At 45.0% G+C, this 23,419-nt stretch overlaps 1 protein-coding gene and 1 long non-coding RNA gene across 2 annotated transcripts; both read left to right on the top strand.

Annotated features, from left to right (window-relative positions):
* The first annotated feature begins 2,551 nt into the window (after positions 1-2,551).
* On the top strand, positions 2,552-10,587 carry LOC143840559 (vitelline membrane outer layer protein 1-like). The gene is made up of 4 exons (XM_077344170.1): positions 2,552-2,635; positions 6,604-6,701; positions 8,236-8,512; positions 10,486-10,587. The coding sequence occupies exons 1-4, from the start codon at positions 2,552-2,554 to the stop codon at positions 10,585-10,587; spliced, it is 561 nt and encodes a 186-aa protein (XP_077200285.1).
* A 5,431-nt stretch (positions 10,588-16,018) lies between these two features.
* LOC143839488 (uncharacterized) lies at positions 16,019-23,184 on the top strand. Its single transcript, XR_013231729.1, has 3 exons — positions 16,019-16,042; positions 18,039-18,136; positions 23,087-23,184. It is a non-coding gene; the product is annotated as an uncharacterized LOC143839488 (long non-coding RNA).
* The last annotated feature ends 235 nt before the right edge of the window (positions 23,185-23,419 follow it).

Raw genomic sequence — 23,419 nt, 5'->3', positions numbered from 1 at the left:
CAGGCTGTTGGGGCCGTGTCTTCATGCTGCCGCGGCCTGTTGCCTAGGCGGGCCGGCGCTCGTCTGGGTGGCAAGTGAGCAAATGGCGGCGTGCCAACGTTTGAGGGGGTGGATCGGGAGGCGTGAAGCTGTGCGCAGCTCGCGATTGGTCCCTTGCCGCCGGACTGACAATCGGAGGGCCCAATCGGCAGCCGCAAAGCGCCTGCCGATTGGGCCCTCCGATTGTCAGTCCGGGAGAAGGGGCCAATCGGCACCCTTCCTCATCCCGGACAGGGCCCGCCTTTGGAGCCCTTACTGTTTTATTTTATCTGCTCCGCAGGAGCGGTTAAAGGTGCTTTGCCTGTATCGTTTAGTTTTGTCTATGTAGTGCTTGATGCTTCAGCTTGAAATAAAGACTCTTTCCTCAAAAAAGATTTCTTGTTTACGAGTCTGGAATTCTGACATTCATTTTGCCTCGGTGCAGCCCCTCTTTCTTTTCTTGGTATGAGGGAAACAGAACATTCAGAAGTAAAAATACAACGGGCAGTGGCAGAGAAGCCATTCCTAAAACTACCTTGATTGCTCCCTGGTGAGAAGTACCATGAGTGAGAAACTGAGAACAAAGCAAACTACCATTTGGCTAAAGAATCAAGTGGTTGAATAGGAGAGGGTAGAACTCAAACTCACATCTAAAGTAAGGTGACCAGATTGTCCCACTTTTGGAGGGGCATCTGGGGGTACCTAGCAAATTGTACTTATGTTGAAATTAAAAATATATATATTACAATACTATTTTTGCATTCTATGCGTTCTATGAAACTTTTGGTTGCTCCATATAGACCAAATTTGTCATCAAGACCCCTCCCCCCCCGGTCAATGATGTCCCGCTTTACCAATGTTGAAATCTGGTCACCTTAATCTAAGGCTCTGCAAAGCATTCTTAACCAGAATGATGTGGAATAGCCCCATATAGTCAACCAAAATGCTCGGGACGAGATGGGAGTTGGTATCTTCAATGTGATGACAGGGGATCGGTTGATAATTTATTATTTTTATTTATTTAGATTTATATACCGCCTTCCCTTGCAGCTCAGGGCAGTTTACAAAGAACGTAAGATATGTAAAGAGTACAATATCAGTGGTGTAATTGATAGTACAACTTCATCAACAACAACAACATTACATAGGCAAAAATAAACATTTGTTTACAGTAACATTATGACCGCAACCCCATCAAGTGAGCATTTTCTGAATGGGAGGGGGTTCTGGGGCCCCCAAAAGACTTTGACACTGACCTCAAACAAATGCCTGGTGGAAGAGCTCCATTTTGCAGGCCCTGAGGAACTGTGGTAGCTCTAACAGGGCCTGGATCTCTTCTGGGAGCTCATTCCACCAGGTGGTGGCCAGAACAGAGACTGATCTGGCCTTGGTTGAGGCCAAATGTGCTTCCTTGGGGTCAGGGATCATTAGCCTGTTGGCGTTGGCCAAGTGTAGTGCTCTTTGGGAGGCATAGGCAGAGAAGCAGTCTCAGGTATACCGGGCCCAAACCATGGAAGACCTTAAAGGTGATTACCAAAACCTTAAGCTTAATCTGGAATTCAAGTGCTAACCATTGCAGCTGTTGGAGCACAGGTTGGTTGTCAGCCCTCCAAGGTGTTCCCATGAGAACCCTGACTGCTGCATGCTGGACTATTTGTAGTTTCTTGGTCAAGGATAAGCATAGGCTCATGTACAGTGAGTAGCAGAAGTCTAGTCCAGGGGTAGTCAAACTGCGGCCCTCCAGATGTCCATGGACTACAATTCCCAGAAGCCCCTGCCAGCATTTGCTGGCAGGGGCTTCTGGGAATTGTAGTCCATGGACATCTGGAGGGCCGCAGTTTGACTACCCCTGGTCTAGTCTATCGGTGATGGTCGCATGGATCACTACGGCTAGGTGTTCCGGGGCCAAGTAGGGCACTAATAGTTTGATGTGGCACAGGTGGAAGAATGCCAGCTGTGCTACTCTTGTGATCTGCACCTCCAGAGAAAGGGAGGCATCTAGCGTCACACCCAGATTTCTGGCAGGGTGGGTCACTGACAGTTGTACTTCATCCAGATTGGGAAGTCATGCTTCCTCGCTTGGGCACTTTCTGACCAGTCACAGGGAGGGAGCCTCACCCACCTCACAGGGTGTCTGTTGTGGGGAGAGGAAAGGGAAGGCGACTGTAAGCAGCTTTGAGACTCCTTCAGGTAGAGAAAAGCAGCATATAAGAACCAACTCTTCTTCTTCTTCTAAGTCATCATAATGTGAAAGTTTAATTGTGTGGAATGATTTGCCTATTCTAGATGAAGATCAGATCAGGGCAAGAACAGATTAACATAGTAGCGAATGTACCTATTTTCCATTAGATTAATCAGGCATTGCTCAAAACTTCCTATAAATAAGGTTCCTTTTCTCCAGGGCTGTTGCCATCTACCCGTCTCTCTGCTGGCTGGAAACTTCAGCATGCAGTTTACTATTGCTGCCGCACTTTCCCTGCCACTCTTGTGCTACCTGTGGGGTGTGGAAACACGACGTTACACCTCTGTTCTTATGGTGCCTAATGGAATATTAAATGGTGGATGGGGCAATAAGCAGTTCTGCCCCAAAGGGTATGCCAGATCTTTTTCACTGAAGGTAAGTACCCTCTCTCAAGTCTCCTCCTCTGTTCCTCAGGCTCTGTTCTCCAGATCCCAGCATCACATGGGGAAGCTATCTTGGGTGATAATTTACTTTCTTCTACTCTTGGGTTAACAAAGGTACACAGTAGAGGGTAGCTTTGACATTAGGTGGCTTCCAGAGATGTTTACTCAGAACACTCTTTTGTGACGGAAAATTTATAGCTTTGTTTGGGCCTGATCTTGTTGAAGGAGTGTGTGTTTTCAGACCCTGAGAAGTTGGGGGCTGGCATGGGTGGCCCTCTGTGGTCTTTTCCTGTTCTCTGTGATTCTGATGCTGAAAGCAGTAAAGAGGGGAAACCTCATGTTATGATGCCATCGCTTTTGTTCACAAATGTTCTCATTCAAGGAAAGATAAGGTACTGCTGAACAATGCAGTGTGATATAGTGGTTAAAGTCATCATCTTCCATGTGCAACCTTTTGATGCTGTGATACCCACCAATCTGTTTGATTGAGCTTTTTGCTGGCTTGTTTCCTTCCCAAAGCAAAAAGGTCATTCTGTTTTATCTCAAACCTCAGTGTTGTAGGACATGTTTCGGAAAACCCCAGAAGGCATCACACTCCAGGGAACATTGGACTGGATTGTATTTGCTTCCAGTGAAAGTCATTTTATGGTTGTGCCCACCACCCAGTCTCAAAACTCAAGAAGCTTACACTGAATCCACAATATTGGAAATCCCTGAGTTATAGTATGAGGCTGCCTTTACAATTCGCTGCGAGGAAAAGGTACCTTCAGTGTCCTGATGCATTGTCCATAGAGTAATGGGCTATATCCTGAGGCAAATAAGACTCCTTGAGGTTGTCTCAGTTCAGGAAAGTGGCAGGAGAGATAAAATTGCACCCGGTTCCTGCACTGGTGACATTCACAATCCAAATGAGTCCTCAGGCACATGACAATCTAAGTTTGAACCTGGAACTCGCAGCACAAGTAGAATCTGGGATTGGTGTATGGATTGCATAGAACCTGACTGGTGTCATGGACCAACCTATTCCAGCCTCTTTGGATCTCATTTCTGTCACCCTTAAAGTGATTCATAAAGGCTAGTATTGGCTAAGAGAGCTTTTTAAATAATGATGCCATTAAGCTGCTTCCCTAATAGATTTCTATGGCTTTGTGTTGCTTTGCTTTGGCTTCCATTTTGGTCTCTTTTGATGGTTTTTAGATTTGTTTAGTGTTTATGTGTACCCAGCCTTTCTTCCATGACTAAAGAACCCTATAGAGGAGAGTGGGCGGAGACATGGCACTTGGATAGCTCGAATACTTCGAGCTCCTGTTCCACTGAAGGTCAATTGCTGCTGTGATTGACAGAACCGGGTTTTGGGTACGCCAACCCACCCACCATCTACTCAGGAATTCCTTGTGAATCTCTGGGGCCTCTCTGTTCCGCAGGGAAATTAATTTTCCATGGAACGCAAGCTCAGTGTGCACAGAGTCCAGTAAGTTCCGTCCGCCATTTTAAAACTTTTTTCTTTTCTTTCAACTCTGCAATCTACAAAGCTCTTATTTTAATCTACAAAGCTAATTGGATACTTCCCTGCAAGACTTTCGACTCATTATAACTCAGGAGTGAAAACAACTGGCAGACATCAGATCGAGCCTATAAACAGTGAGTGGGACAAACTCTCGGCGTGGAAAGCTGCTTTCTTTAATTTAAGCAAGATAGAGTGTAAGTGAAGCTACTTCGTTCCTCTACTACGATCTACTGCAAACGAATGCTGTGAACTGAGGGGAGGACATCTGCTAAATTCCAAGATATTAAGACATCAATTAACGCACAGAGACGCAAGTATTTTTCCGTTCCTCCGTTTCTCCCGTTTCTGGCTCTGCTTGAAGCCACCTCAATATGAGGCAGGCTAATTCTCTTTTCTAAGAAGAAGAAGGACTTAAATCAACTCAAACTAATTAGTAATAGCTCTTACTGCATTTGTTTTGGTTTTCGGAGATAAGAGATAAGAGCCGTGGGTGGGAAGATCTTGCGAGAATTCTGTTTTAGTACGAGACATTGCTTTACTATGCTGCTTTACTGAGTTCAATATCATAACAGACTGTTGCTTTTCGTTAGGACTCCGTAGGACCTCTACTGGTTATTTGCAAAATTGCCTAAGACTAAGAAAATTTCAAGCCTAGAACATGTCTATGCTAAAAAAATTTGCTTACTTATTAGAGAAACAAACTCAAGATCTGAAAGCATTTACAGATGGCTTGCTTAAAAATATGCTCAAGGAGTTCAAAGGCGGCAAGGAAGAAGTCTCTAACAAGAATGACGAATCAACAACAGTGGCTGATGATAGCTCTAAACAAGGTGGAAAACTACCAGCAGAAGAGAAACTTGAAACTATGGAGATGGAAAAGGGGATGTCGGAGCTTTGCAGCTTAGATAAGGACACCCTACCTAAGAAGACATACAGCCACTCTAAAGCAACAGTACACAAGAACCAATCAAAAGATATATGGATCTGCAGTGAAAGTAATCGATTGAAAGGAGCTTCTTGGGGAAAAAAACTGTACTGATATTGGAGCCCAGGAGGTACAACTGCTTCAAGATTCACCGATGTATACTCCGAGGGAAAGACTACAACTGCACTTTCTAAGCCAAAGGCCAACTGGACAGAACATAAGTCAATGGGAACAACAAGATGCAACAAGCCTCGATATGAGACCCCTTTAAGAAGCTTGGGGAATGGAAATAAGACACAGTGGTTGAAATTCTTTTCCTCCTTTTTCCTTTTTTCCGTAGCCATATAGGCAATATAACTAGTTAAGAAGTTAATCTGGGGTCTAAGATCTTCTAAGTGTGGGGTCTTAGATTTCCTATGTTAGCTGACTTTGAATTATTTAACATATCTCTGTAGTGACTCTCAGCTCAAACTTAAAGCATAACTAAAAGGAGGCACCTAACTGAGGAGGTGTAAATGTAACTAACGAAGACTTTATTTTACTAACTAATGAAGACTCTATTTTATCATTTTTGGTATCAATAATGTACATTTATATAACTTAACAACCTTAACAACCTATATATATATTTTTTTCTTTTTCTTTCCGTACAACTAAGTAGGCTTTTATTTTTTCCTTTTTTCTTTTCCCTAGTGGAAATGTGGATGGCTCTAAGACCACGCTAAGTATAAATTGTTTATGATTGTTAAAATTGTTAAAAACTATGCAAACAAATGTTGAAACGATGGTAACAAAGTAGACTTCTCTTTTTAAATGTGGTGGAAACGTGAAAAAGTTTATAAGCTTTGGGTAAAAGTCCATAATATTGTAGCCATGTGGAGTCTTATAATCTTAAATGAAGAGAAGAGGGTTTTCAAGAACAATGGGGCCCTTATCTGATTTACCTAAAAGGGGATTGAAACGGGGTATCAAGTGTATCAAACGAAGAGCATAATCCTTTTCTTTCTGTATCAATAATGTAGATTACTTGCATTGTATTATCTTTAAATATTTTAAAAGGGGATTGAAACGGGGAACTAAATGTATCAAATGAAGAGCATAACCTTTTTTCTTCTGTACTAACAATGTAGATTGCCTGTATTTCATTATCTTTAATCCTGGAAAATAAAAATAAAAATCTTATATAAAAAAGAACCCTATAGATTCAGGATAGTAGTTGATTGGCTATTACGTTCTCTGTCAAGGAATGTTCTCGTTCTTTTAAGTGTAAGAAAAAGAGAATTCCCACTCAGAACAACTGGATCTGTAATCCACATAATATGGAATAACGGCCCTAGTGGATCAGAATGTAGTCTGGTTTGAGTACCATCTCTTTCCCTGCATCAGTTAGTGCCACTGAGGAGCTCACAAGTGGATCATGAAAATCAGCTGATTCTTGGGGGTCTACGGCCTGTGAACATGGAGGTTCCTGTTCTATGGTGAATGAGCACCTCTTTGTGTTTCTGCCCAACTGTGGGCATTTTCCTAGGTAGAGCCATACCAGGGATTGCTTTCTGATGATACTTCTCTCAATGCCATTCGCCTGCTTTGCTCAGATGGCTCGTCCATCTCATCTTCAGAAGGACCGTGAGTACTCTATTGTATGTTCAGAAGCATGTATCCTCATCTTTACCATATTCTCCCATTCAATAATACAGCTTCCCCTCTATTACTACTGATCCCTTCCCAAAGCATAGAGGAGGAGTGTTTAATTTATCCCTGGTTAAAGGCTGATGGATTCGAAATGGAAGTAAATCAAGCGATAACATTGCATGCTATTATTGTATGTCTTTCCTTGTGGCTATTAAGAGGGGATCATTTCCTCTGGGAACATATTATGTGGGAAGTAGTTTCTGTACAGCAGTGCTTCTCAACCTGGGGGGTCGGGACCCCTTTGGGGTTGAACAACTGCAGGGCGAGCAGTTTGGCCGGGGGGGAGGGTGCCGCCAATGTTGCCCCTGCTGGACACACGCCCCAGCCTGGCCCAGACGCAACAAGTAGCTCTGCTCTTGGGCCTGCCTGTGTTGCCTTCCCCCAAATCATGGGTTTTCTTGACTTTTCCCCCACCCTTCTCTCCAAGGGGGATCCAAAGTGGCTCACATCCCTTTACTGATTTCTCCAGATCAATTTTGTCTGAAGGAGGGTGCTTGCACACGAAAGCTGAGTAAATTTTTGTTGATCTTAAAGGTGCCCCTGAAATCAATTTTTGTTCTTCCAAATCATTGGTTTTCAGTACTCGGTTCATACTGCGCCCTTCTCTCCAAGGGGATCCCAACGTGGCTGACATTGCTCCTCTTTCAATTCATCCACACAACAGCCTTGCAGGGTAGATCGAGATCGAGCGTTTGTCTGTCTGGAGCAGCGGAAAAGAGCGAGATTGGCATGGTGGGACAAGAGGCAGAACTGAACAGAGAACCCCCAGAAACAAAAACAATTCATATTCAATCATGGATCTTCACACCATTGGCCAGTTTCGGTTTAATTTCTGTGAAAGAACAGTTGCATAGTTTTATGGTTGGTGGTCACCACGACATGAAGAACTATATTAAAGGGTCACAGCATTAGGAAGGTTGAGAATCACTGCTCTACAGTAAACTGAATCTTGGTTAGTCATTTATTATTATTTAAGGCATTTCAGTAAAAGATCTGATGGTGCATCTCCAGCAGCTTCTGAAGCGGTGGGTCCTTTTTATAGGTAGGGAACTTTGTGACACCTGGCCTCCTTAGGAGAAAGTAGAAAATCCCAAGGTGGGCATGGTTTGCACAAGGAGGGAGGAGTCATGGGACTGTTGGAAGCATGGGAAAGTCAGGTATCTGCAAGTTGCTTAAATTTGCACTCCAGCAAGGCTGATGGTTGAGCATTATGCCTCTCAAGATTAAAAAACCAGCTGATAGATAGTGGTAATAAATAAAGTAAGATTCTTAGCTTGAAAGCTTATTTGATCAGACTCCATTGCACCACAGCGTGCATAAATGTCTAGTTGAGCGTATGAGATCAGAGCCCAAACATCAGGATATGTCATCCCTTCTCACATATTGATTTCAAGGAAAGGAAAGGTGGCCACAGACTGACTGTATAAAACTTCCCGCCATGAGCTTTTTTTTTTTCTTGTTCTGATAGATTTGGATGGTGGTCTGGTTTCAGATCATGCAAGAAGGGTTTCCTGAACTCATTTTCACTCCGCGTCACACAACCTAAAGGAGCTTTAGATGCTACAGGAGCGAACAACATCAAGTTTATATGCACAGATGAAACTGAACTGGAAGGAAATGGACATGATTGGGGCAGTTATGGCCAATGGAGCCCCAAATGCAAACAGGGTGGGATTTGTGGGATCCAGACAAAACTGCAGGTGATAGGTGGTCACTATTTCGTGGATCGCACTACACTCAATGATGTGAGGTTTTTCTGTTGCAGTTAAATGTTGGCGTGTCCTCATTCTGTGTGGTTTCCACTTGCTTGGCATTTGTTCCTCTCTGGGCCTTCTGGATATTTTAAATTAGTGCTCTTCAAGCAGCAATCCAATTGCTTTCCAACCTACTTGCGCATGTATCCTATTTCACTCCCACTTTTGACATAACCATCAAATGTGTAAGGGCGAACAACCTTTCTCCAGTGATTCCTGCAGGAAGAGGTCATTATGGTTTACACACAAGTCAAGAAACCAAAAAAGGTTAGAGCAAGGGGAGTGAATTGAAGCCTGTGTGGGGTAGAACACAAAATTAAGTACTAGTATTTATAAAAATTTAAAACCCATGTCTTAACCTCATAGCCTCAATAAAATCAGTGCATACATGTATTCCACTGCCTCCACATGCAATCCAATGTTTTTCAGCATTGCCACCTTTATCAATGGTCAGGCATGAAATAAAAACAGCATACATAAAATACAAGAATACAAGGATCGCTATATACAGAGTTATCTCCTATACATAAAATGATATTATATACTGTGGGCAGTATGGACCTTAATAAATTCTGTGGACCAGAAGGCCAGATAAAACAGAGGCCTCTAATGTTTCAAAAGCAGGCCCAGGTCAAGATAAACACTTTCAGTATGCAGTAAGTGTCATGTTGGAGCCAATCTTCATCCCAAGTATGCTGCAAAGTATGCTTCACCCAAAGCGTAAAATTAAGACACATCTACACGCAGCATATCTGAATGAATATTTAAAGAATATCCGCATCTCTAGGGGGTTGAGAATTCAGAAGTACCCCACTTTGTTCAGGATAATGAGTCATTTAAGGAAAAATGGGTATCAGTTTTGGCAAAGTGCTCTCATGGTCTCGTGTTCCTTATTATTGAACAGTGCACTCTTGAAATTAATCCTATGGAGGAAGAAATAGCTAGGATTAAAGAATCCACAATATACTTGTGGACAGGAAAATGAATGATTTGGATATTATATTAAAGAAGTTGGTGGATAGTTTAAAAAAATATAAAAATCGAATGTTAAATAGAGACAGGGGTTATTAGACAGAGAATATATATCCTTGGTTTAAGGGTAAGAACCCAAGGTTTAGATTGAAGTCTGTTAGTTGGGATCCTACATTTTCCAACTCAGACGTGGACACACCCAGTTCATCTGTGGAAGAGTCATTTAATGCTTGACTAAGGTGACCATTTGGCCTGATTTTGTTGGGGCTGTCCCACTTTTAAAACTTTTGTCCCGCGTCCCATAGCTTTATTAAAAAGTCCCGGCAGCCACGTATCAACCCATTAACTGGTGGTGGCGGTGCTTCCCTTTCCCCTGCTCCCTCGTCAGGCTCTCCCCACCCCGTCAGAAGCAGCAGCAAGAGTGCCCAGGGAAAGCTGCTGAGCCCGACTTGAGGGGGATGGGGACGAGGGATGCCAACAGTGTGCTCAGCCATGCCTACCTTGCACCAGCTCCCTTGCCATACACTTTTTGAGGCTAGTCAGTGTGCTCGTGAACTGGGAGCACTTCCATGGCTTGCACCAGAAGAGGAGGAGCGCTGGACGAAGGGGGCTTGTCCCTGGTGGTGGATGGAGTAACAGTAGCAGCGGCAGGAGAGAGGCTGGAGGGAGTAGGAAGAGACGGTGAGGAAGAAGAAGGAGAGGGACGCGGAGCCTCGGTGTCCTCTTGCTTCAGTGAAGTTGGGCATTCGCTGCTGGCTGGGGGAGGAAAAGGAGGTCCCCGGGGAGCCTGTCGGGATTGGGTCGGAGGGTCACAAACACGGGTGGGCAGCTGGAGAGAGAAAATGCTGCTCTTTGTGGAGGTAAGTGAATGAGGGGGGGCAGGGGTGAGCCACGTGACTTCTCTGGCTGTGCTCACCCGGACGAGGGGGGGGGGTAAAGGGATGGGACTGATACAGGCAAAAAAAAAATTCTTTTCTCCCCCTTCCCTCCAGGAAACTTTCATGGCAAGAGAGAAGGTGCTTGTCGACTGCCGGTTGGTGCTGCTGGAGGGTGACTTGATCACATGGCTGCCTGGGCGGTTAATGTGCCGGTAGAGGGCGTTGGGGTGGGGGTTGTGTATTCAGCCCATCTTGGTGGAGGCCTCTCCTTGGTGGCTCGGGTATAGGTATGTGGGTGATGGGAGGCTCCGGGCCATGGATGCCTCTCTTGGGTTGGGAAAGTGAGACTGGCCAAGGGGACGCGAGGGAAGGGGCATTGAAAGGGCATTGGAAGTGAGTGGGGCGCCTGGGAAGTTTCCGCCTGGGTGCCCCTGTGCCCAGCTGGCCTAGCAGCAGGGAGAGGCAGCCTGGGTGAGGGGAAGACTTGAAAGACACCGCAATGACCTTTTGCAAAAGTTGCTTTGGTGGCTGCTGCCCCAGCTCCACATGCGCCTCTTCGTCCTGTAGCTGAGCTCTGCTTCTCCGCCTCTGTGGTGATGGTAGTGGAGGGGGAAGGTCGCTCTACCCCTTGGAGCCTCTATCGTCCTCGGTGGCAGTCCGCCAGGAGGAGGTGTGCTGCTTCTGCCCCAGACCTGAAGTGGTGGTGCTCGCTCTGGCCAGCCCCCCTCTCCCCGGACCAAAGTGTCCCACTTTACCAATGTTAAAATCTGGTCACCTTATGCTTGACGCGTGACGCCTATTAAAACAATATATAGCCCAGACTGTTACTGGGTGGATTTTCAGTACTGCCCGCGCCCTCAAAGGCCAAAAAAGTGAATAACTTTTCTAAATGTGAACTTACCCCAGTGGAAGAATCAGTATTATCAAAAGGCATGAATTTTGTACCAGCTTGTTGTTATATTGCATTTCAAATGAGGGTAGACTTATTCAAGACCATCCGGCTAGGAAAACTTAGCAAACGAATCCCCATTTTTGAATCAAAGGAAATTGAGAATTAAATCTGCTTTTGTTCTGGGATAGGAATTTCCAGAGGTAAATACATTCAAAAGGGTTTTACTTAGGGACATAAAAATCATGGAATAAAAACAAAAGTAAGTTAATTACAATTTAACTACAGTAAAGCTGAAACTGTAGCCTTGAATACATTGAAAATGGATCCTGACATTGTCATAAAATCACCTGATAAAGGAGGTGGTGTGGTCATTTCAAATAAAAGTGATTCTGTTTCGGACAGAAGTTTATTTCCAAACTACATTTTTAATTTTAATTAATAAATATCCAAATACCCCACAATTATATGTTCTCCCAAATTCTGAGCCATCATGGCTTTGGAGCCTTTGTCACAATTTGTTGACTTTTTCTTTGTAGTACCATTACTAATGTATCTGAAATTTTGAAGTATTCATCTCACTTTATTAATTTGGTGGGGAAAGTAGACCTTCCTATGAATAGTATATTAGTCATGATGGATGTAAAAGCTCTTTATACTAATATTTCCCTGGATGAAGCAAGGAAGGTGTCTAAAATATACTTGGACACGCAACTGGACCACAATCCTCCTACATATTTCTTATTAGAGCTGATTGACATTATTTTAGGGGGAAAAGTCAATTTGAGGAGTAATTATATGTACAAATCCATGGTCTATGGGAAGCCCGTTTTATCCAAATGAAGAAGAAGAAGAAGAAGAAGAAGAAGAAGAGTTGGTTCTTATATGCCACTTTTCCCTCCCCGAAGGAGGCTCAAAGCGGCTTACAGTCGCCTTCCCATTCCTCTCCCCACAACAGACACCCTGTGAGGTGGGTGAGGCTGAGAGAGCCCTGATATCACTGCCCGGTCAGAACAGCTTTATCAGTGCCGTGACGAGCCCAATGTCACCCAGCTGGTTCCATGTGGGGGAGTGCAGAATCGAACCCGGCATGCCAGATTAGAAGTCCGCACCCCTAACCACTACACCAAACTGGCTCTAGCTATATTATGTATATTTGAATTTTTAAAAAAGCAGTTGAGCCCATTTTTTTAAGGCATTTTGTTTTTCACAAAATTTCCTCAACTAACCCTCTGCCTACAGAGCTGGCACTCTGCTAGGTGGGTTCCCTCCACTGTCTGGAAGTAATTCCAGACTTTGGAGCCTTTGGACAACACAGGCTGGCTTGCAGCTTGGGAAGCTGCCTCCTGTGAGGAGCTCGGCCCGGACACACCGTGTCCTGACGTGGGGACAGAAGGAGGTGAGAGAGGGGGAAGGGGTTGAGATAGTGGGGCAGGGGGTGCCACCTCATCTTCCATCTGCTCCTGTTCCCCCCCCCCAACTGAAGCCTGCTGGATCCTAGAGGAGAAAGGGGAGTAGACTGGTGGGCCAGTCCCTCACCCATCTCCTCCAGGGATCTCTGCACCCCCGAGGTGATGCTTGGGGTCATGAAGGATAAGCCACTCACCCCGAGGGAGAGATCAGGCAACTCCTCCTGACTCTCCCATGCCTTACTAGCAAAAGGAGCGACACGAGGGGCCTGATCAGCAGGCCCCGCAGAAGTGCCAGCAAAAACCCCTGCCTGACGCACCTTAGAAGGGGGCGCCCCGGCAGCTGCCTCAATAAAGAGACCCTTGCGGATGCTCTTTATTGCACCACTCCGGCCAGAGGTCGGAGTGGTGGAAGGTCGACCCAAGACAGGCCTCTTCTCAGGTGGGGGGAAGGACGCTTCCTTCCCCCTCTCACTCCCCTCCATCCCTCTATTTTTCTGTTGGGCCTTTCCCCCAGGGCCCCTAGCCTGACCTTCCTTCTTGCCACTCATGTTGTTCCCTTGGACAAACTGTTTCTAATCTAAGAGACAGGGAAATTTGAGGCCTTGCCACTAACTGCCCTAACACCTGTTTCTAAGGAAACCTTGTAACTTATAAAACTTCCCACCAGCTACCTGTTTAGTTTTTTTAGATAGATCCTAAGCTGACCTAACTTCTATGGAGTTTTCCTGTTCTCTCTCTTGGTTTTTGTTTTTTTCTAACTTACGGAACCTATCTGGGCCTAGCTAACGTACAGCAGGGAAAAATTAGAAAAAAAACTTTTTACACTTTTAAAGTGTTTTAAGCTACCTGAGTGTTACTAGCTAGAAGGGAGGCTGGAACAGATTTATGCACCAAGCCCCCACTTGATCTGCTAAGAAGAACCCCTAAACCTGTTGGCCTCTAAATCAATTCCTGGAAAGCTGGCCTTCAATAAGGCACAGCCCCTGCTGGTTTCAAGTTTTTTAAACTATCAAGAAAGTACTATTTTAACCTAGAACCCAATTCACTGTTCTCTTATAAAAATCCTATCTGGCTACTTAGGCAAGAAACTATCTATTTTTTAAAAAATTATTAGCACTTTATAATTTCTCCTAACACTATGGATTTTACTGCCTATTTAAAGAGTCACTCCTAATTGGGCACCCCAAGAAGAACGCAGCAATCCCCCCCCCAGGAAACAATCCAAAAAATGCCAGCTGCCAGCCATCCAGGGCACTCCCCCAAAGGTGGCAACCGAGAAAAACTGCCCCTGCAAGGCCCAAACTGCCAAACCAAACAAGCTAAATCTACCTAGGCCAACCAAAGAAACAGCTTCAACAAACAAACAACCAGCAGCCACCCAGGGCACTCCCCCAAAGGTGGCTACCAAGAAAAACTTGCCCTGCAAGGCCCTAACAGCTAACCAAACAAGCTAACTCTGCCTCGGCTAACCAAAGAAACAGCTTCAACAAACAAACAACTAGCAGCCACCCAGGGCACGAAGCCCAAAGGTGGCAATCAAGAAAAACTGGCCCTGCAAAGCCCTAACAGCTAAACCAACCTATGAACAAATACAATTCCCCCTAAACTCAAACTAGTCCCCACCAAAAAAAAACTACAACTACCAAACAACCAGCAGCCACCCAGGGCACGAAGCCCAAAGGTGGCAATTGAGAAAAACTGGGGATAAAAAACCAAAACAATCAAATAACCCCCCCAAAAACAACCAGAAACAATACAAATTCAAAATACAAAGCCCCCCCAAATACTTTTAAACAAAACCAAACAGCAAACACAGTTAAACTTTAAAACACAGTTAAAAAGCAAACACAAATATCAAATCCCCCCCCCCCACAGGTCCCCACCCACAGAAACCCAAAGGCACAAAACTTTGGAAAAGAGGAGGGAGGGAGAGGGAGAAGAGGGAGGGAAAAAGAGAAAAATAGAAAAGAAGAGAGGGAACCCCCCCCCTAAAACCAACTATTAGATATCTTCTCCAGCGATGTCCACCAGGCCAGGTCCAGGTCCAGGTGCAGGAGGCAGGCAGGCAGGCTGCTCAGCCAGGCGGGGAGCTTGGGAGCAGCACAGCCAGCCAGCCAGCCAGAGAGCTCAAGTGAGCACCAGCAAGCAGCCCCTTGCTTTAAGTAGCCTCCTCCTGGGCAGGCTACAAAGCAAGGGGATTTAAAAATGAAAAGTTTCCCATGAGTGGCCAGAATGCCTGAGCTGAAAAGCTACAGGAATTCTGATTGGCCACTCACTCCCCCCCCCGCCATTTTCGGCGGGGAAAAACAAACAAACAAAAAAACTAGAGAGGGTAGCCAAGAGGCTACAGGCGACATCTGCCTGGCCTCCGACTTGGCCAAATCAATTCAGAACCGAATCGATTTGGCTGCCGAATCGGCGAATCTCGGCGATTCGGACCATTTCGAGGCCACAGGGGCCCGATTCGAACTGTTTCTGATTCAGAAATGTCCAAATCTGGCCCAATACAGGTAATTCAGATGTTTCTGAATCTGAATCGCCCATCCCTATTTGCAACCCAGTTGGCTACATGTGAAGGAGTGGTCAGGAATCAAACCCAGCTCTTGAGATTAGAGTCTGCTGCTCTTTAACCACTTCACCACACTGGATCACAACTGTATTCACCTTTCAAATCTCTGCATCACACTGTCTGCTCATATTTAGTTTGCAGTCCACAAGTACCCCAAGATCACACACACTTTACAGGATCTCCTGTGAAATATGCAGCTGCAAAAAATAATTTCTCAACATTAATCTCAACAACCATGTTTTTGGAAGCTTTAGAGCCCCCCAGTGACCCCCTATTTGGATGGCTTTAGCCAAACTCTCAAAACAGGCAGCAAAAGGTGAGTCCCAAGACAGTTCAGGATCTGGCTGTGATGGTGGGATACCTCTCCTCAGTCACTTTCCATCCTGGGCCAGCTGCCCTAGGGTGGAATTCCAACTGACCCATGTAAATCATCATAATGTGAAAGTTTAATTGTGTGGAATGATTTGCCTATTCTAGATGAAGATCAGATCAGGGCAAGAGCACATTAACAGAGTAGTGAATGTACCTATTTTCTATGGGAATAATTGCACATAACGTACTATAAATAAGGTTCCTTCTCTCCAGGGCTTTTGCCATCTACCTCTCTTTCTGCTGACTGGAAACTTCGATATGCAGTTTACCATTGCGTCTGCTGTTTCCCTGCCTCTCTTGTGCTGCCTGTGGGGTGTGGAAGCACGAAGTTACACCTCTGTTCTTAGAGTGCCTAATGGAGTATTATATGGTGGATGGGGACCAATACACCTCTGCCAAAGTGGGTATGCCAAAGGTTTTTCACTGAAGGTAAGCACTCTCTCTATCTCGTCGCCTCTGTTCTTCAGGCTCTGTTCTCCATATCCCAACATCACATGGGGAAGCTATCTTGGGTGATAATTTACTTTCATCTACTCTTGGGTTCCTGAGTATGGTGGGTGGGGAAAGCTTTAAAAGATTATGCAGCAGAGGGTTGCTTTGACATTAGGTGGCTTTTAGAGGAGTTGACTCAGAATGGTATTTTGTGACAGTTCATAGATTGTTTTGAGCCCGATCCTGTTGATGGAGTGTGTATTTTCAGTCCCTCAGAAGGTGGGGGGTTGGCATGGGTGGCCCTCTGTAGTCCCTTCCAGTTCCCTGCAGTTCTGATTCTGAAAGCTGTAGTGTTCACAAATGTTCTGGAAAGATGAGGTAATGCTGAATGATGCAGTGTGATGTAGTGGTTAAAGCCATCATCTTCCATGTGCAACCTGAGCGTGCTGTGATGGCCAGTACTATGTTTCCAGAAGTCCTCTTGGTGTATTGCTTTCTTCCCAAAGTCCTGTTTTATCTCACTTCTTTAGAGATAGCTTCCCTTGTCAGAAGAGAAAGCCTCACTCCATTGGACTGGATTGTATTTGCCTCCAGTGACAGTCATTTTATGGTTGGGCCCACCACCCAGTCTCAAAACTCAAGAAGCTTGCACTGAATGCACAAGATTGGAAATCCCTGAGTATGAGGCTGCCTTTACAATTCGTTGTGAGGAAAAGGTACCTTCAGTGTCCTGATACATTGTCCTCAGAGCAATGGGCTATACCCTGAGGCAAATAAGACTCGTTGAGGTTGCCTCAGTTCAGGAAAGAGGCAGGAGAGATAAACTTATGCCCGGTTCCTGCATTGGTTACAGTCACAATCCAAATAAGTCCTCAGGCACATGACAATCTAAGTTTGAACCTGGAACTCGCAGCACAAATAGAATTTGGGATTGGTGTATGGATTACATAGAACCTGACTGGTGTCATGGGCCAACCTATTCCAGCCTCTTTGAATCTCATTTCTGACCACCTTAAATTGACTGATAAAGACTAGTATTGGTTAAGAGAGCTTCTTAACAAATGATATCATTAAGTTGCTTCCCTAATAGATTTCTGTGGCTCTGTATGGCTTTGCTTTGTGCTCCATTTTGGTCTCTTTTGATGGTTTTTAGATTTGTTTAGTGTTTATGTATACCCTACCTTTCTTACAAGAAGAAGAGTTGGCTTTTGTACCCCATTTCTCACTGCCCAAAGGAGTTTCATAGTGGCTTACATTTGCCTATCTTTCCTCCCCGAAAACAGACATGCTGTGACGTAGGAGGGGCTTAGAGAGCCATGAGATTCCTACTCTTTGAGAACAACACTATCAGGGCTGTGATGAACCCAAGGTCACCCAGCTGGCAGCATGTGGAGGAGTGGGGAAATAAACCCAAATTATCAGATCAGAAGCTGCTGCTGGTACTCTGTGGCAGATTGGATACAGTGCAATTCTAATCTGTTTTCTAGTGATGATATATCCCGAGGAATTTGGGGGGGGGGAAGGGGAGGTGGCAGAAAGAAAGAAAGAAAGAAAGAAAGAAAGAAAGAAAGAAAGAAAGAAAGAAAGAAAGAAAGAAAGAAACCAGCACATGACATAGGTAATTGTGGTCTTTCCCTTAATATCTTCACAGATCCCACATGAACCTCAATGCAGCATTGGGATCTATTGAACCAGCCCATTTTTTTCTTGAGGCCGTTAGGAAAAGGGTTTTGTTATTTTAGTTGAAGCAAAAGAGAAATCTCACTCCTCACACCAACTGGAACAGTAAACCACATAAAATGTGGAATGTGGTCTGGTCTGCGCACCATCCATTTTCCCACATCAGTTAAGTGACACTGAGGAGCTCACAAGTGGGGCATGAAAACAAAGCAGCTGATTCTTGGGAGTCTATGGCCTGTGAACATGGAGGTTCCATTTCTCTGGTGAATGAGCACCTCTCTGTGTTTCTGCCCAACTGTGTTCATTTTCCTAGATAGAGCCATACATGGGACCTTTTACGGATGATAGTTCTCTCAATGCCATTCGCCTGCATTGCTCAGATGGCTCAACCATCATATCCTTAGAAGGACGGTGAGTACTCTATTGTATGTTCAGAAAGATGTATCCACATTCAATAATATAGTATCCCCTCTATTACTACTGCTCCCTTCCCATTACAGAACAAAGAGATGAATCAAGAGGTAGCATTGCATGCTCTTATTGTACATCTTTCCTGGAGGGGAGAATTTACTCTGGGAAAGTATTATGCGGGGAGAAGTTCCTCTACAGCAGGGGTAATCAACCTGTGGTCCTCCAGATGTGCATGGACTACAATTCCCATGAACGCTGACAGGGGCTCATGGGAATTGTAGTCCATGAACATCTGGAGGACCACAGATTGACTACCCCTGCTTTACAGTAAACCCAGCCCAGCTTAGTTCTCTATTGTTGTTTAAGGCTTTTCAATAAAAGATCTGATCATGCATCTCCAACAGCTCCTGATATAACAGAACCATTTTATAGGCAGGTAACTTTGTTGCCAATGAGGTTGCTATCTGCTTCCTGGTTCTTCTTTTAACAAGCTCTTCCATGACTCCTGACATGTCTGTCAGTGTCACTCCATCTTGCTCCCTTGCTTGTAGGCACTGACTTGTTAACACTAATAATAAGGAATCCATTATTCATAATCTGGCCTCATTCTAGGTCACGCTTTCTTAACCAGGGTCCCTTGATAAAGCTATGTAGCAAAACGTGTTGGGATATATTTAGAATTCTGAATATTAAAGAATCAGAGAATTTTCGTTCCAGGAAGTATTTCAAGGGTAAAAACCAGGTAATCACTACTAGTAGTAAATAAAGTAAGATTCTTAGCTTGACAGTTTATTTGATGAGAATCCATTGGACCAACTAGCATAAATGTCTAGTTGGACTCATGAGAGCAGAGCCCCAATAGGTGGATTTGTCATCCCTTCCCACACAGTGATTTCAAGGAAAAGAAAGGTGGCCACAGACTGACTGTGTAAAACTTCCCATCATAAGTTTTTTTCTTGCTTTGTTAGGTATGGATCATGGTCTAATGAAAGATCGTGCAAGTCAGGTTACCTGAACTCATTTTCACTCCGTGCCACACCAAATCAAGGGTTTTTTGATAATACAGCAGGAGAGAACATTATGTTTACGTGCACAGATGGAACTGAACTGGAAGGAAGCGGACATGAATGGGGCTCCTACGGCCCATGGAGCGCGTATTGCAACGGGGGCGGCATTTGTGGGATCCAGTCAAAAGTGCATTTCGCAGGTGTTAGAAAAGAGGAACGTTCTGGACTCAACGATGTGAAGTTTTTCTGTTGCAGTTAAATGTTGGCATGTCCTCAGTCTGCGTGGTTTCCGCTTGCCATTTGTTCCTCTCTGGAAAGGTTACTTGGGCCTTCTGAATATTTTAAGCAATCCAATGCTTTTCAACCCATTTGTGCATGTATCCTATTTCAATCCCACTCTGGCATTACCATCCAATGTGTAAGGATGACCAATTTTCCCTGGTAAAGGAAGTGATCATTCTGCTTTATACACAAAAGTACCTAAAATATATTGTAGTGTGTATCAATACAAGTGGTATCTAAAGCCAATCTGTGGATAAATATTTATTTGTTTATTTCCCGCCACTCCCTGACAGGCTTTTGGTGGGTACCAACAGTCTTAAAACACCATTAAAACTCCCATTAAAACACCATTAAAACTCCCAGTATGGTGGAAAAAGAAATATCCCACTCCCACCCCTACTACCGATGGGACGGAAAATGGAGAGGGAGCAATGTGCACTTCAGATCCCAGAGGGGCAATAGGTCTACCTCACTGACCCCAGCCTCAACCATAGACCTAGTGGAAGAGCTCCGTTTTGCAGGCCCTGAGGAACATTGTCAAATCCCGCAGGGCAGCTCACCTGGGAACTCATTCCACCAGGTAGGGGCCAGGACAGAAAAAGCCCTGGCCCTGTTCGAGGCTAGGCACACTTCCCTAGGGCTGGGAATGATCAATAGATTTCCCCCCGCAGACTGTAAGTCCCTGTGTGGGGCATAGAGCAATAGGCGGTCCCTCAGGTATGTGGGTCCCAACCCGCGTAAGGCCTTAAAGGTTAAAACCAAAACCGAACTGGATCCGGGCAGCAATTGGCAATCCATGCAGCTGCCTCAGCACAGGCTGGATATGGGCCCTGCAAGGTGTCCCAGTGAGGACCCTAGCAGCTGCATTTTGCACTCGCTGAAGTTTCCAGATCAAGGACAAGGGTAGGCCAGCTTTAGCATCACCATCCAATATGTAAGGGTGACCCATATTCCCTGGTGAAGGACATGATAATACACAAAAGTGCCTAAAATGTATAATAGTGTGTGTCAATACAAGTGGTATCTAAAGCCATTCTGTGGATAAATATTAATAGCCAATGGACAGAGTCAGGGAAAGGGTTTAGAGCTTTCTTTCCATACCCCACTTTTAGCTACCCAATGGAGTCCCAGAGCAGTGTACAAATACCTTTCCTTTTCTTTCCCACATTTCCGTTTTTCTCTCCTTTGAAGTTGGTGGGGCAGGGAGAGCTCTAAGAGAAGTGCTCTATGATAATGCCTCTAAGGGGACTGTGACTGACAAAAGATCACCCAGCTGGCTCTATGGGAAGGAGTGGGGGATCAAACCTGGCTCTTCAGATTAGAGTCCGTAAATCTTAACTACTGCATCACACTGGCACTGGATTCAGTGTATGTGTGTGTGCTCTTTGCTCTGCTTCGGCCTCACTTGGGAGTCCTGTGTTCAGTTTTGGGCACCACAGGTGAAGAAGAATGTAGACAAACTGGAGCATGTCCAGAGGAGGGCAACAAAGATGGTGAGGGGTTTGGACTAGAGGTATGAAGAAAGGTCGGGGGAGCTTGGTCTGTTTATCTTGGAGAGGAAATGATTGAGAGGGGATCTTCAAGTATTTAAATGCTGCCATGCAGAGGATGGAGCAGAGTTGTTCTCTCTTGCCCCGGAGGAACAGACCAGAATGAATGGGATGAAATTAATTCAAAAGAAATTCCATCTAAACATCTGGAAGAAGTTCATAACAGTTAGAGTGGTTTCTCAGTGGAGCAGGCTTCCTTGGGAGGTGATGGGCTCATCATGTTTGGAGATTTTTAAACAGAGGCTGGATAGCCATCTGATCCTGTGAAGATTCAAGGGGTTGGCAGGTTACAGTGGGTGAGCGATAGGGTTGTCAGTGTCCTGCATATTGCGGGAGGTTGGAATAGATGACCCAGAACTAGATTACCAGTTCATGGCTGGGGCTAGCTTCCCCCTCTCTCCAAAACATTTTCAACATTTCAGAAGTTAAATTTTCTTTATCCAACATTTTCTGTATATTGAAGAGCTGATTTTGGGTTACAATTTGGCTTTCTCTGAACAAAAATGATGATGTGATTGTGGGGGGAAGGGCTAAGACAGGAGATATCCCTTTCTATAGCGGTGCAATAGCTGATTTCTTGCTTTGGGCTGGTCGCTCTCTCAACCCCTGTAAGGGAGGAACTTCCCCAATCCCAGGCAAATTGAGTAGTTATGAGCCATCTGGAACCTCGCAAGCTCTGGTTCACGACAGTGTGGTGGATATCAGACTCCTGCCCAGTGTGCTGTACTTGACTGCCGAAATTGAATGGCCCTTGAGTAAATCAAATGAGCCTACACTGCAGCAGCAAGAAGAACAACATGGAGCCTTGCAAAGACGAATGGCAAATACTAACCACAGAAGGGTTTGCCACCTGTGTTGGTGGCACAGGTTCTGGTGAGTTTGCCTTTTGATGACGCCATGCCAGATGATGGCAGTGCAATGTGCCAGGAAAACAGAAGTGCCAGTGACTCTGCATTGCATTTTAGGTGCCTCTCCCATTGCCAGGGGATAATGCTGGAGGTCCCAAGGAAGGTCAGGATCTGGCTGGGGAGTTTTAGCAGTGGGAGTGATGGGTAACGTTCCTCAGTCACCAACTGCCCTAAGGTGGAATTCCAACCAACCAACACACAGCATCAGAATGTGAAGGTTTAATTGTGTGGAATGATTTCCATACTCTTGAGGAAGATCAGATCAGGGCAAGAGCACATTAACATAGTAGCGAATGTACCTATTTTCCATAGGATTAATCAGGCATCGCACATAGCTTCCTATAAATGAGGTTCCTGGTCTCCAGGGCTGTTGCCATCTACCTGTTCCTCTGCTGACTGGAAACTTCGGTATGGAGATTACCATTACCATTACGACTGCCCTTTTCCTGACACTCTTGTGCTGACTGTGGGGTGTTGAATTTCGAAAAATCACTTCTATTCTTAAAGTGACTAGTGGAGGAACAGGAGGTGAATGGGGAAAACAGAAGTTCTGCTCAAAAGGGTATGCCAAAGGTTTTTCACTGAAGGTAAGAACCCTTGTTCTCATCTTGTCCTCCTGGTTTAAGACTGTTCCAGAGAAGATTGGGAGTGGATATGAACTGTATGCCCCTCCGTGGTCTCTTCCAGCTCCGTGTGATTCTGGTCCTGAAAGCTGTAAACAGGGGAGGCCTCATATTATTGTACCATGATTTTTGTTCACAAATGTTCTCCTTCGAGGAAAGATGAAGTAATGCTGAAGGATCCAGTGTGATGTCATGGTTGAAGCAGTTATCTTTTACATGCTACCTGTGGGAGCTGGGGTGCCCATCCCTGTGTTTGCTGGAGCCCTCTTGCTATCTTGCTATTTTCTCAAAGCAAAGGGCCAGTCTTGACTTATCTTGGCCCTCAGTATTTCAGTACACATTTCAGAAGGCCCCAGGAGGCATTGCTTTCAATGGCACAACTCTGGGAACACTGTGGGGTCATCACAGGTCCCATGCCAGATAAATGTGGCAGGGACATTTGGATCTATTGATTCAGGACATCTTTGATTTGATTAGAGGCTGATCCTTGGAGGTATATGACCTTTGAACATGGAGGTTCCAATTCTATGGTGAATGAGCACCTCTCTGTGTTTCTTCCAAACTGTTGACATTTTCCTAGGTACAACCATACATGGGAAGATTTGTGGATGATACTGCTCTCAGTGCCATTCGCCTGCATAGCTCAGATGGCTCATCCATCACATCTGCATGTGGACCGTGAGTACTTTATCATGGGTTCAGAAACATGTACTCCCATCTTTACCATCCTCCTGATGTGTCTGTCTCTCTTGCTAGTAGGCACTGACTTGTTATCAGTCTTTGGCTAATAAGGAAGCCATTATTCACAATGTGTCCTCACTTTAGGTCAAGCTTTATTAGCCAGAGTTTAGAGAAACCGTGGAGTTTCTTGATGGCCCTGGAAGGGTTTCCCAAATGGGCGGGAATCAATTTT

The sequence above is a fragment of the Paroedura picta genome, chromosome 6 (assembly GCF_049243985.1).
Source record: "Paroedura picta isolate Pp20150507F chromosome 6, Ppicta_v3.0, whole genome shotgun sequence".
NCBI classification, from domain to species: domain Eukaryota; kingdom Metazoa; phylum Chordata; class Lepidosauria; order Squamata; family Gekkonidae; genus Paroedura; species Paroedura picta.
This window is presented reverse-complemented; position numbering and strand designations above follow the sequence as displayed.

Excerpts from the sequence above, each read along its gene's own strand:
- LOC143840559 (XM_077344170.1), top strand. The coding sequence starts at position 2,552 with ATGGTGCCTAATGGAATATTAAATGGTGGATGGGGCAATAAGCAGTTC. Across the intron at positions 2,636-6,603 it reads CCAGATCTTTTTCACTGAAG|GTAGAGCCATACCAGGGATT; the intron begins GTAAGTACCCTC and ends GCATTTTCCTAG. Across the intron at positions 8,513-10,485 it reads ATCGCACTACACTCAATGAT|GAAACTTTCATGGCAAGAGA; the intron begins GTGAGGTTTTTC and ends CCTTCCCTCCAG.